The sequence below is a fragment of the Heterocephalus glaber genome, unplaced genomic scaffold (assembly GCF_053883595.1).
Source record: "Heterocephalus glaber isolate CG9 unplaced genomic scaffold, H.glaber_assembly_v1.0 deba00001538, whole genome shotgun sequence".
Classification (NCBI taxonomy): domain Eukaryota; kingdom Metazoa; phylum Chordata; class Mammalia; order Rodentia; family Bathyergidae; genus Heterocephalus; species Heterocephalus glaber.
The window spans coordinates 4,276,190-4,289,665 of record NW_028258333.1 but is presented as its reverse complement, the minus strand read 5'-3'; the positions used below and the strand labels follow the sequence as shown (position 1 = coordinate 4,289,665).

General features: G+C 44.4%; 1 protein-coding gene across 1 annotated transcript in view; it reads right to left on the bottom strand.

The window, feature by feature from the left end:
* Positions 1-13,476, bottom strand: part of Trio (trio Rho guanine nucleotide exchange factor) — a 314,560-nt gene that overhangs the window by 19,171 nt on the left and 281,913 nt on the right. The window contains 10 exon segments of the mRNA XM_004845192.4: positions 657-834; positions 1,898-2,089; positions 2,973-3,050; positions 3,223-3,273; positions 3,784-3,876; positions 4,456-4,545; positions 5,940-6,009; positions 8,129-8,232; positions 9,498-9,564; positions 10,958-11,106. Of these exon segments, the coding sequence (XP_004845249.2) occupies positions 657-834; positions 1,898-2,089; positions 2,973-3,050; positions 3,223-3,273; positions 3,784-3,876; positions 4,456-4,545; positions 5,940-6,009; positions 8,129-8,232; positions 9,498-9,564; positions 10,958-11,106 (1,072 nt within the window).

Sequence of the window (13,476 nt, the reverse complement as noted above, 5' to 3'; positions counted from 1 at the left end):
CTGGGCTGCGGATACAAGATGGACATGCAGAAGAGAACTCAGAACAGATGGACTGAATGCGCACATCACTTCTAACAGTCCCCAGAGCTCTTCACTGGCCATCAAATGGAAACCAGAGTGGAAGCCACAGTCACAGGAGATTACCACCCAGACTAAGGGGCAACAGGAAGCCAGCTGGCCACTCTTGGTTCAGCAGCTCCTCTGTAATCACTTGAGTCAGAAGAACTGGGAAGAATAAACATGCCTTGTTTTTAGTGGAAAGGGAGGTGTGCTATGCAGTATATCTCCCTTGACATCTCCAACAACTCTGGCCAACTGTTTTGTCTGCCTTGTGTTCTTCTTACACATTCCTCTTCCTGGATGGACACTAATGTATATCCTGGGTGTGATGGAGAATACAGCTGTGAGCACAAGCTAAGAGTCTGATGGCCTTTCCAAATCCAGACTCTGCCACCAACTCTGTGCTCGGCTTCCTCATCTGTACAATGGACACACCAACACCAGCCATGGTCAGCATACTGGACAGGATGGTGCCTCGTGTAAGGTAAGGGCTAAGCTCCGCCGTGATCACTAATACACAACAGGAGACACACGAGAGACAAAGAATGCACACATCAGTGAGGAAGACACACATCAAGTAAGAGAACACACATTACCATTTAAAAAGTTGCGCTGGTTTTCTAAGATCTGGTTGATTTCATGGATCCATGTTTGCCGGACACTTGGACTGGATGAATGCAAAATGAAAGTCTCTACCACGTCACCTGTCCTTGATGTCAGAGCAAATTTACAGGGATCATTTTCCACATTTTCCTCCAGGCAGAGGCAACTCACCTTAAAAAAATTAAAGCATTATTCACAATAGCTAAGAGAAGCAACCCAAGTACCCAAACACCAACACATGGCTAAACTCAATGTGCTGTATGTACACAAGGCGCACGCTCGGCCTTAGTAAGGAGGGACGCCCCGACACACACTGCAGCCAGGCCGAGCTCTAGGAACCTGTGCTGAGTGCCATAAGCCAGGCACAGAGACACAGACACTGTGGACCCTGCTTAGAGGAGGTCCCTAGAGCAGTCAAATCTGTGAAGACAGAAAGTAGAATGGAGGCTGTCAGGGTCTGTGGGGAAAGCATGATGAGGATTTAGGCCACGGGTGGTGAACCTGTAGCACGAGTGCCACAGAGGGCTGTTTGTATCATCAAAAGCTCTAAAAGGCCCACCATATCTCATCTAGGGTTTGACAGGTACAGAGTACCAGTTTTGCAAGATAAAGAGTCCTAGACTGATAGCGGATATGGTTGCACAATGATGTGATTATTCTTAATGCTACTGATTTGTACACTTGAAAATGGTTAAGATGGCAAATTTTATGTTATGTGGACTTACCACAGTAAAAATTAAAGCACATTTATTCCTTCCTATCGGCCAAGTGCAAGCTAAACTTCATCATATGTCAAAATGAAAGCAACTCCTTTTTGGTTGAGCTGCCTGAGGAATCTGTCCATCCCAAGCCCCGTGCCTGGCACTGGGTGCTCAGTACCTCCTTGCTGAATGGGAGAAGAGAATCAAGACACTGAGCTGGCTACTTGCTCTGGTCCTACGGCAGTACTCCAGAGTTGTGCCTCTGCATTTAAATATAGGTTTTATATGGACCTAGAGAAAGATGTGTAAGCACTACCCACTGGATGGCTGTGGTCACACAGAGGTGTGTGTGAGACAGCAGCTCAGGAGTAGCCAACAGAAAGGGATGGGACAGATTCAAATGTTCTCACCTATCCAAGAAGGTTCTCTAAACACTGAATAAACCGAGCATCAGAATGTCATCACAAAAAGGCAACAGTTTATCAGAAATAATGGGTGCACTGGTACAAAAGAAAACTGCTGACACACATTACCTTGATACTGTTTTTAAACAGGAATCCTGGCATGGAAAAGCCCTTTTTTTTATCAAGTGGTTCACTGAATATGACGATCTGCTCAAAGAGGAAGACCCGCCTCTCTTTGCAGCGAGGCAGAAGTCCTGCATCTTGGTCTGTGACCAAGAATGTGTCCTGCAAGAGCAGTTTACCCTGGGCAACAATTTTACCCTAAAACAGGAAAAAGGGAGCAAAGGAGGGGAGAAGAAAACATTGCATTCTGAGTTATTCAAAGTTCTATTTTCTTTAGATTTCCTCCCACAGAATAATGCATTTTTCTCTTATTCATTTTAGAGCTTTTTTCTTTACCATGATAAGATGTTAGCCCCAGACAGAACAAATATCTACATAAAAGTCTTGCCGACCTCTGTATAACCCTGGCTGCAGTTACAATCGAGTGAGAGTGGGTTCTGAAAGGGTCTCCTTCACCCAGAAGAGTGGTTCTCCAGGAGGAGAAAGTGCCCAGTGAGCAGAGGCAAAGCACTGCCCGGCAGGGGCGAGCTGTGTGCGTGAACCCTCAGCTCAGCCCGGGAGCCGCGGTGCCAGGGTGACCCGGATGCTCTAGGGAACCAGCCGGCAGGAAAAGTGAACTTCTCCTATCTGCTGACTCCACAGTGAGGAAAAAAGGGTTGTGGTTCTGCCCTTGTCTCTCACATTGCTGATAGCACACACTTTGTTAGATTATGAGCAGCAGTGTCCTAACATCAAGCTTGCAGGGGACAGAGGTTGGGGCTCCGGGGTCCCACTTCATCCCTCGCTACTACGGCTTTTCATGCTGGGAAAGGAAACTGGCTCAGGACGGTGGAAGGCCCGAGAGACAAAGCAGTCCTGCTTGTTGCTGCCATAGCGCTGGGCTCTGAGCAGAGGAAGGTCCCAAACAAGCAAGTGAAATGCACCGAAAAGAGGATGAAAGAAGGTATCAGTCAGGTTAAAGTAAAGCGAGAAAAGACAGAGAAGTAAACAAGAAGGATCAGCTCTCTACACATGCAGAGAAATAGTCCAGGACAGAAGAATGGGTGGGGCAGGGCCTCCCAAAGAACAACAGCTGCATTACGTCGAATCCCTGCAGCCGCCCCACGTTCATCATGTCGTTGCAGCGCTTCGGGACTATGCACATGACCTCCACGGCTTTCTGCGGGAGGGGGGAGAAGCAGAGCGGACGTTCAACCTCCTCCCGGGAAGATCGAGCGCCGCCCTCCGCCGCCCCCCACCGCCCCCACTTTCAGTCCTCTTTGTGACCCCAGCATGGGGTCCCCCTCGGGGACCGGGGGCGAGGGTGTGGGGCACAGCCAGGACACAAGTACCTCTAACTCTGCCGTATCCAGGCTGGCTTTCCTGGAGTACTTGAGGAAGTCCTGCAGAGAGGAAATGGAGAGGAAATGGACAGGCGTGGGAGGTGGCGAGGACCGCGGCGGCCCGTGTGACTGGTCGGCTGCGGTTCCGGTTCTCATCTCGTTCTCTCAGCAACAGGGAGGCATTCTGATGGCCAAGGCAGACCTAAGGGCTCCTGCTGCCCTCCCAGACACACTCTCTTCCTCTTCACGCCCAGGTCCTATGTTTTATGTGCCTTTACTTGCGCTTACTAATGTAAATCGAGTCAGCACCACTGCTAAGCAAGCGGACCCCACAAAGGTCACAGGGCCAAGGAAAAACTCAGCATGTGGCAGGGAAACGTTACTGATATTCTGACTCAGACCTTGAGGTAAATGAAAATGTGAGAGCAGTATGCGGTGTCTTGTGTAACTGAGGCAGGTGGCTTTACATTTCTTCCAAAAATGATCCCCTCACCTGCTAAGCCTGTCCTCCCCGGAGTCCTGTCCTTTCACCAAACTAAGACTGACCCCCAAGCGCGTCCGCTGGCTCACCTTCAGCAGCAGCTGGTATTTCATGATTCTCTGCACAGGTTTGATCAACAGGTCTGTGAGCTGCAACCTGTGGCCAAGGCGCTGCTTTAAGTCCTGTAGTTGCAAAGAGAAAAAAATGATCTTAGGGCTTCTCATTACACGGAGCTTTTTTTAGTTCTTCTGATTATCAGAAAGGCTACCTATAGCACTGTTGATAGAAATATTAAGAGCCAGTAACTTTGCAATAAATCCAGCTAGTGCTTTACTGTGTCTTAGGATTTCCAAGTTTTGCACTTAAACCTTTCTGAGTTGTTTTCCAAATAAGCCTTTTATATTTGTTTAAAAGCCTACTTACAACTGCTTTTATTCACATGAACAGGTACGTCACATTTAAATTTTTAGGCGAAAAGCTTGGATCAGGAATTACTCTCAAATTATAATGAGCCTTAAGTTTATACTGGTAAAAATTCTTATTTTTAATGACTCCAGTCTTCTGGATGGCAAAGGTACAACCATAGAAGGAAATCATACTTGTTCTCAGATTTCTAAGAAAGAAATACACTGATAATTCTTATCACTCAGGCTGAGTTTCTGAGGGTTATTTGGTCACCTGGGATACCAACGACACTAATTTTTAGAAACTGGAATGTAACAAAGATTCACAAATACTTTATTTTTGGTATTGGGTCTTACCTCAAAGAAGGTATCAATGTATTCTGAGACAATGTGCTCCGACTTTGGTTTATTTTGACAGTAAACTATGTACATGTGCAACCTTCTCTCCTAGGAATGAAGAAGGCAAAGGGACGCTTTACACAGTAACAGTAGAGCTCACCAGAACCAAAGAGCTCGTGCACATTCCAGCAGACTCATAGGGAACCAACCCTCAGAGCCAGCTGCGCCACTGAGACACAAGAGCACCTCCCAGACCCACGACCAACCAAGGCGGGCGATCTGTTTTGTGGCTCCAAAAGCAGCAATTCACGATCGCTCCCTCACACAGACCAAACCCTTCAGTTTCCAGTGCCGGAAGATCCTACCGGCAGCAGAAGAACACATTCTTAATACTGAGCAAAGTCTCCCTCCCATCCCTCCATGGCCTGCCAGCATCCTGGTGGCCTGGCTGTTCCTAGAAGGTAAGAGAAAGCGCTTCGATCTCAAATCCAGAAGGAAGTGATCCTCAAGGCGTGGTGTACAGACTCCTGGGCTTCCCTGAAGCCTGTCAGTGGTTTCATTCAATCAAAGCTATTTTCAAAACAATGCTAACTTCATCTGCCTTCTTCATGGTGCTGCTGAGCAAAACTGACGGTGGATGAAACTGCGGGCACTGTGGCAAGCATTCCTCACTGCCACAAATTCGAAATTAAAAAACCCAGTTTCACTTCAGAATGTCCTTGATGAATGAATGTTTCTCATTTTATTAAAATGCCACCATGGAGTACACATCTTTTGAACCTTCTCGTGACAAGACCGAAGTCTGCACAACACCTCCGCTTGCACGATCATTGCCTTGAGGGAAAGCACTGTGATGGAGCTGCCAGCTGAGCCAGCTGCTTCTTACGGACCACCAGTTTTACTTGAAAGAATGACAGACACAGACTATAATCATTTACACTCAGGTATCTGCTAGACATTTTCTTGAACATGGATGAAATGAGCTTGTCATTTCAAGGCAAACAGCTAGCAGTGCATGTGAATAATGAAAATTCCAGCAGTCAAGCAAAACATTAGTGTTGGAGAATGTATCTGCCACTGTGAACTTGACAATACCGAGACTCTTCTGAAGAGCCGGGCAGTGATGTTAGAAACTGAAGGTTGCATACTGGGTTATAAGATGTATTGATAGCTGCAGGAGCTGCCTGTGTCAGTGAATGAACCTGCACCCAGGGGAAAGAGCCTGAGGCAACAGGACAGCCCCAGAGTTACTGTGGCAGTGAGGAGAAGCGCACAGCCAGGCCCCTTACTCTACGCTGCACCAACCTTGAGGCGATTACTGCTTACAGCAAGCGTCAGAGGCAGAGAAGCAAGAGGGATCTAAGTCCCAGCTCTCTGAAACGGTCTGGTTGGATTTTATTCTTAACATTTGTACTCTTGTGAACTAGAAGCCATCTCTCCTTTAACCTGCTGACTAAATAAGACACTGTCAGAATGGAACTTAAGAATACTTTTGTACTTACGTGTTTAACGAAAAGGGAGCCTAGTTTTTCCGGATCTTCAAGGCACTTCTCTAACTCTCCTAAAAAAAAGCTGAGAAGAGGGACAGATATCAGAATCACTTCTAATTTGGTGTTCTGATCTTAGGTTTAGGTTTACACTTTCTAAATAGTCTATTTTAGACACGAGCAACTGGGAAGAGTACAGTATATGCTACTAAGTATAAACCACACAGAAAACATTTTGTTAGGGCAGGACCTAAAGAAAACACAGACACAGTTGAAAAAAACAAGGCAGGAATGAGGACATCCAGAGACCAGTAGCCTGCCCTTCCACAGGACCATTAACATGCTTATCTCCATTTTCTCTAAGGTGTAAGCACTAGTATCTCTGGCTGATCTGAGTGAAAAATTAATGCTCCAAAGCAATGAGCCAGTTTTTATTTCCAAAAATTTGATTTTCATAGCTATGAATTTCAAGGTGTAAAATATTGAATATGTTATCTATGCCAGCTTTATGAAATTTTCTCAAGTATCAGAATCAACCTTCAGGTTGTAACTGTTAGCTCCCCTTAAGATTAAAATGAGATATAATTAGCCGGGTGTGGTGGTGCATGCCTGCAATCTCAGCACTCAGGAGGCTGAAGCAGGAGGATCACCATGAGTTCCAGGCCAGCTTGGGTTACACAGTGACTTCAAGGCCAGCCTGGACTACACAGCGAGATCCCATCTCAAAAAAAAAGAAAAAAAAAATTAAAATTAGATATAAACGTAATGACAAAATAGCCATAGGACAACTGCTTTTCACTTGTTATAGTATGTTCACCTTATCATTTACATGTTTAATTTATTTTTGGCATTTTATTAATCTCTAAACTAGCACGGTGATTAATGTGTGGAATTTTGTAGCACTTGTGGCTCCACTGCCTCCTTAACTCTGCAAATGTTGTCTGGTCATCCTGGAACATTATGTTGTTGACCCTTCCCTGTCACAGCCTGACAACCAGTCTTGGGAGTAGAAGACTACGTAACAGTACCAAATATCCTCCTTAAAACTGGTTTCACTGTGTTTCTGGGAGGCACATAATCTACACAGCTATGAAGTATAGTATGGTTTTCAAAGCTGACCAATCATTTATGATATCAAATGAATTAGACATTACTGGGGATATAAAAATAAAGACCTCCACCTGGGTACAAAGTTTTGCATTCCACTGGGAGAGAGAAGAACAGAAATAAAACACTACTTGATACACACTAAGCCAATGCCTCCGTATACCAGAAGGTAATTTGTAGTTACATTTGCTGTCTGCAGGAGAAGAGAACCCATCTACTGGCATGTCCAGGCTTAATGGAGAAGCATGTGGCCTCAGTGTTAAGGAGAGGGCAGGGCTCTGCAAGTGGTGACGGCAGGGGAACAAGCTTGTGCATAGACAGGACGGCAGGAGGCCATCCAGGTCACCAATGGCCTGGAACACCGAGACTACAGCGGGGACATCCCACTGTAACGTCCGTGGCCTGCACTGAGCAATCCCCAGATGATTAGGGATTTTAAAAATTGCAAGCAAAGATGACCCAAAGGGACAGGTGTGTGTGTGGTGGCTGGTGCCAAGGTAAGCTGCTGGGGTACCAGCTTTTCCTGGTTAGGACAGCTGTGGGTGATCAAATGTACTGGATCAACGCTGACTGCCCCATTAAAACTAAGCTGGACAAATGAATGTATTCAAAACCCTCTAATAGTAACTTGTGTCCACTCAAAAGGTGGATGTAATTCTAATTAGAAACACCTACCAAAGTTACATTATGCAGATGTTCTTCTGAGTGCTTTATAAATATTAACTCAGTCACCTTCATGAACCCTCCATGAGGTGGTGCAGATGAAGAACGGAGGCATCGAGGGAGGAAGCGGGTGACTCAAGGTCAGGACTAGGCCATGACCCCAGCCAGTCAGCCTCTAGCCAGCGCCTCTACCCACTCCTGGACCCAGTATCTTGGAGTACAAGCATGAAAAAGACGCCTCTTCCCTGTGCCATGAAATGCTACTACAACACTCCTCGGGACATCAGCATGTCTTCTGACCAGTTTCCTCCAGGTGATATAGGCAGGAAAACAGAACCAGTCCACATGCCCTCCTTTACCCGGCCCGGCCCTGCCCTGGCTTAGCAAGTGTGGACGGTGTGCCTGTCATCATGCGTGACGTGGATTCTACGTACTCTCTGTGCCAGTCATAAATCTGATGGATGTTGCCAAACACAATCTTGTCTTTTCCCTTCATGTCATCAGGAACGCCATCTTCTTTCATAAGCGCCATGTAGCCCTGAATGGGATGTTTAAAAATAAGTTTATTTATGGAGTATGTCTGAGTCAAGTATGAGTTATCAATTAATCGTCACAAAGGACAAAACTGTCTACATGTTGTTTTGTAACCAATATTTAAAAACAAAAACCCTATCAGAAAATGTGTCTTTGTTACATGAAATACATGGTTACATTCATTGCTGTAATTCTTTCTCCTCGAACTATTTACCATTCCTAGATCAAAAGTCTTCTAAGGAGTTAAAAATATAGTTTAAATAAATGTAATTTCTTTCTCAGAACAAATAATGTTATTGGCTAGTAAATATTAAAATTGGGCATAAATATTTGTTTTCAGCATTTATCTCATATAAACAAAGGTTTTTATTTCTTTTGAATTATCATATAACCTATTAAATAAGAATTTAATGATATTCTTTTTATAAACTGACTTTTTAACAACAGTTGATTGGATATATTGCTAAACTGCGCTTTGAAACTTCCACTTGACTCAAATGGGATTTAGCCTGTACAAGAATCTCTGGTGTTTAAGCTACTGCCCACACTGTTAAGCATGACTACAGACAAGTTAAGCATGTTAAAAATTTTATGTTACACAATCAACTGTAAGAGCTGTTATTTTTAATGGAATGTGCACCCAAAAAGTACTATCTTGCACATATTTGCAAAGATGGAAAAATAAAAGATAACACTTTATACTACAAAAATAGTATTTTGAAGAATTAAGATTATTAATATGCTTAACTCACTTGTAAAAAAGGAAGTGGTTTTGCTATGGCTAATCAGTGCTCAACAACTTCTGGTCAATAAAACAGCAACATGTTTATTCTGTGCCAAACTGTAAGTAAATGACGTGGTGGTGTCAGACCACGCAGAACACACACAGATTCAAGGTGGAACCCAAATGACAGGGAGCCAACTGACCCTCCCAACCAAAGATGTTACTACTGTTGTGGTGACAACCATTCTTGAAAAATGATAAAAGTCAAGGTTCCTGGTATGATAATTACAAAAGTGTTGGATATAGTCATTTGAAAACTCAATTATGAATCATACCCAGACATACTATGCAGAAAAGGAGTTTTTACAGGTGAATATAGATTGCTAAAGTAATTGGCTACATTCTATCTTTTAGAAATGCTTTGTTGGCTGTTTTGCTGTTGCTGGCGAAAGCAAGATGTTTATCACTGTAAAACTGTCCAATACCCTGCTTCTCTGAATAACTCTTGGGACTGACACAGCTATTACATTTCTGAAAATACACACCTCAACTACATAGCCAAGGTCCCGCACATAGTCACGCTCTGTCTCCACTAATTCTTGCAAAACATAGCTAGAAAAAAAGAAAAATAGTGTTTACAATCCAGACTTGTTGTTTTCTAAATGAATCCCTCTACTCTTTTTGCTTTTGTCAGAATAGATTCCGTTTTGTACTGGAGAGTAATATAACACATTTACACAACTGGGTCTTGCGTTCTAAGGGTCCCAACCACTGACAGGTTCAAGAGTGATCCCTGGGAGCTCTGGATGTCAAAAGACACTCACACGGACACAGGAGCCTCGGCATAATTGGGGTGATTCACTGTACTAGATTCTGATCGCACATAGAGACAACTAAAAGAAGCCTGGACCTAATTCTTTTATGAAAGCATGAACTAGGGGAAGGAGCTTTTTTTTTTTTTTTTTCAAATGATTAAGCTATTTCAAAGTTCAATGGAGATACAGGAAAAAATTTTAATTCACATGGCTAAAGCCTTCCTTGGGTCTATACCCATCACTCAGAAGTGTATGATGATTAACTTAATGAGGACTTAAGATAAATGAATCTGATGCTGGCAAAAAGGGGTTGTAGTGGAGGGGAAAAACTGACTTGAGGTGTGTTATGTGCATGTACCAATTCTCCACAATGAATGTAAGCCTTATGTACTGCAAACATGAACTTAAAAAAAAGTATGTGTCTGTGAGGTTCAGTAACTAAGATGACAGAGGACAATCATTTGATCAGGATAGTAAACAACTTCAATTGGCCTGAAAAAGTTCCTTCCTTCCTTCCTTCCTTCCTTCCTTCCTTCCTTAACTCTACCAACATCGGCATGGTACCTTTCTGTGCTGCACTGCCACTCAAGATGCTGGGATATATTTTTTGAGTAAAAACAAGTCTCTGTCCTCATGCAGTTTCTTCTTCAGAGGTGAGTTTAAATCTTTTGTAATTTACCGTAAACTGCTTTACTGGAGTTGAGAAACACTACCAATAAGTGATATTTGAAAACTATTCAAGTTTTTGAGACTGGTTCCAACTTTATGTTGCCTTTTCTCTTTCATGACTACATAGATAGAACAGAAACTACAGGAGTTTCTCACTTCAAGGGACAGAAGATATTCTTGTCTAGTATCATTCTTATTTATAAATTGTAACAGACAAATAAAACAACAGAAACTGCAACTCTGGCTCCCTGTATCCTCATGAGGTTCTGAGGGCTTTATTCCCACACATACAGTCACTCATCACGACACTCTGGACCAGCTTATTGCTAATTCAGAGATGAATCCCAGCCTCATTTTTTTTTTTTTTTTTTTTGGTACCAGGGATCAAACTTGGGACCTTGTGCTTGTGAGGCAGGCACCGGAACCACTGAGCTAAATCCCTGGCCCTCCCACCCTCATTTTTGAAGGTGACAAAGGAGGGAACCTGGAAAATAGTGAGCATGGAAACATTTCTGTCTTACTGCCGTCTCTTTAGGGAGCTGGATTTCCTTTCTTCCATCTCATCGATGGGTGAGGAGGAAGAGAGAAGGGAATTGTCTGAAGGGTTGAAGGATGGGCTGCTACTGTCCCCCTGGTCGACAAGGAGTGAACTAGGACGATCCTCCAGCGCCTGGAAGACAGATAATCAAGGATGGTGACTGGCTACTGTCCACAACAGGCTGAAATTAGGGCATCAAAATCTAGGACGGAAAATATAGATATGCGTGTGGTAACATTAGAACACATCACTGAGCACATGATTGGACATTAGCATAGGAGAACTGCTGATATGCATGCTATTCCCCCTTCATAGTGACAAACGGAATCTGACTTCATCCTAAGCAGAGCTCTGAGGACACAAAGTCTGTGCGTGCAATCTTGTTAGAACCCACAAGCCGTTAAAAAACACCAACTGCTGCTCTTTATGAAAAGCTGGCACTAAGGCAGTTCAGAAGCAGAGTCTGATCAAAAAGCTGCATCCTTGGAAATAAACAGCTTGCATAGGAGGAGGCGTTGGGCTGTGGGATCAGAGCTGTGCCGCGCTCTTGTGCTCAGGTGCATCTTGACGGAGGCCCAAGTCCGGGGAGGGAGGGAGGGGCCTCTGCCCCATGTCCACCCGGACGGCTGAAGTGCATTACAGTGCATTCTGCTCACTCAAATAGTGAGGAAAAAGAGAAGACAGACAGTGGCTCCACGTTTCCCTGTGCAGGTCAGAGGCAAGGAGGGAGTCACGGACTCCCAGACAGCTGCCAGGACCAGACACCTCGGGCTCCAGGCCCCTGCCAGCTGCCTGTCCTCGCTGTGCCCTGATGGAGCTGGGCAGCTGGAAGGGCGCAGGGACCCTGGTGGAGACACAGGCGTGGCCTCGCTTCTGGTCGGCTCACGAGGCACTGCCTCTATGCCAATGGTGGCGACCCCACGGCATGTGTGCCGCAGCGGGCTGTTTGTTATCACGGAAAGCTCCAAAAGGGTTGCCTGCCTTGCTCTACGCTGCCTGCTTGCCTCGAGTACAGATGTACATGAGGCCCAAAGTGGCCTCAGAGCTGCAGTGTGGGGTGAATTATCTGTGAAGCCCTTTGGGTTCAGTCATGCTGAGCACGTCGGTCCTGGTCATCATCTTTCTGTTTCTCATGTGAAGATGGATCTGCATAGATTTTCTAACAAGCTCTTCCGAGGTTAACTTTGATAAAAGGTTTTCTTAGGCCTACCTCCTTTCATCCAGGTTTTATTTCAGATTTACTTTCAAAGGGTTGAATAATGCCTTACAAATACTTGAATTTCCTCAGTTTATTGCTCCTTTACAACTCCATACTCTTTTGGGGGGCGGGTACCGGGGATCGAACTCGGGTCCTTGCGTTTGCGTAGCAGGCAGTGAAACCACTGAGCAACTCCATACTCTCATGAATATTTACTTATTTTCTCTTTTTTGAGGAGGTTAACAGACTTTGGTTTCATTAAGCTCTTGTTTTTCAGCTCATTAATTTCTGCATTCATCTCTACAAATTCATTCCATTTCCCTTTGTTTTGTTGTTGTTGTAACACTTTAAGCTTCAGATGTTATTTCATTTATTTTCATTCTTCTATTTTCCTTTATGTCTTGATCAGGGAAGAAAAGGCCAAAATTAAGTCCAAGTAACCACTGTGAGAATAGGCAGCCTTCACATCACCGTTACCAATGCTCAGCAAAGATGCAGAGCCTTTAAAATGACCGGTGCGGACTTCCTGGGAATGTCACACAGCAGCATTTGTCATTATTCTGTAAGTATTTATTTTTTGAGACAGGGTCTCACTATGGCCTTAAACTCACTGTGTAGCCCAGGCTGACCTCAAACTCATGGTGATCCTCCTGCCTCAGCCTCTTGAGTGCTGGGATTACAGGCGTGCACCACCATGCCCAGCTCTCTGCCAAGTATTTACGCTGCCTTCCATTTTAATTGTCCATAACTCAGGGAACAGTTTTCGGGGTAGCTTTTTTATTTTTCGTAATAAGCTTCAGGTTTTAGGTTTAGGGATGCTCAGTTCTGTGGACATCATACTATGTAAAGTCGAGTAGCTTCTTCCTTTTCCTCCCAACCCAATAAATTCATACAGAACTTTGAATGGATAATTTGGTGTTCAATCCAATCAGGAAAGTGCTCTAGCTCTGAGATCACCCACCATACAACAAGCAGGATGGCTGATGATCTAGAGCAGAGATAGGGAGCAGGACAGGTAGAAGGATTTTAAAATCGTTCATTAGAGTTATGAACATAGTAGTTCCTGTATAATATCAGAGGATTAGTGACAAGAAGTCCCTGCAGAGCTGTATCTCCCTTGAACCAGAAAAAGAGGAGACACCTAGATTTTTTGGGGGACTGGGGATCGAACTCAGGACATTGTGCTTACAAGGCAGGCAGTGGCACCACTGAGCTAAATCCCCGGCCCTGAGACACCCTAGATTACATTTTACTATATAATGCAGAAGGGGTGAACCTGCCCTCTACAATATAAAGCCCCAAGG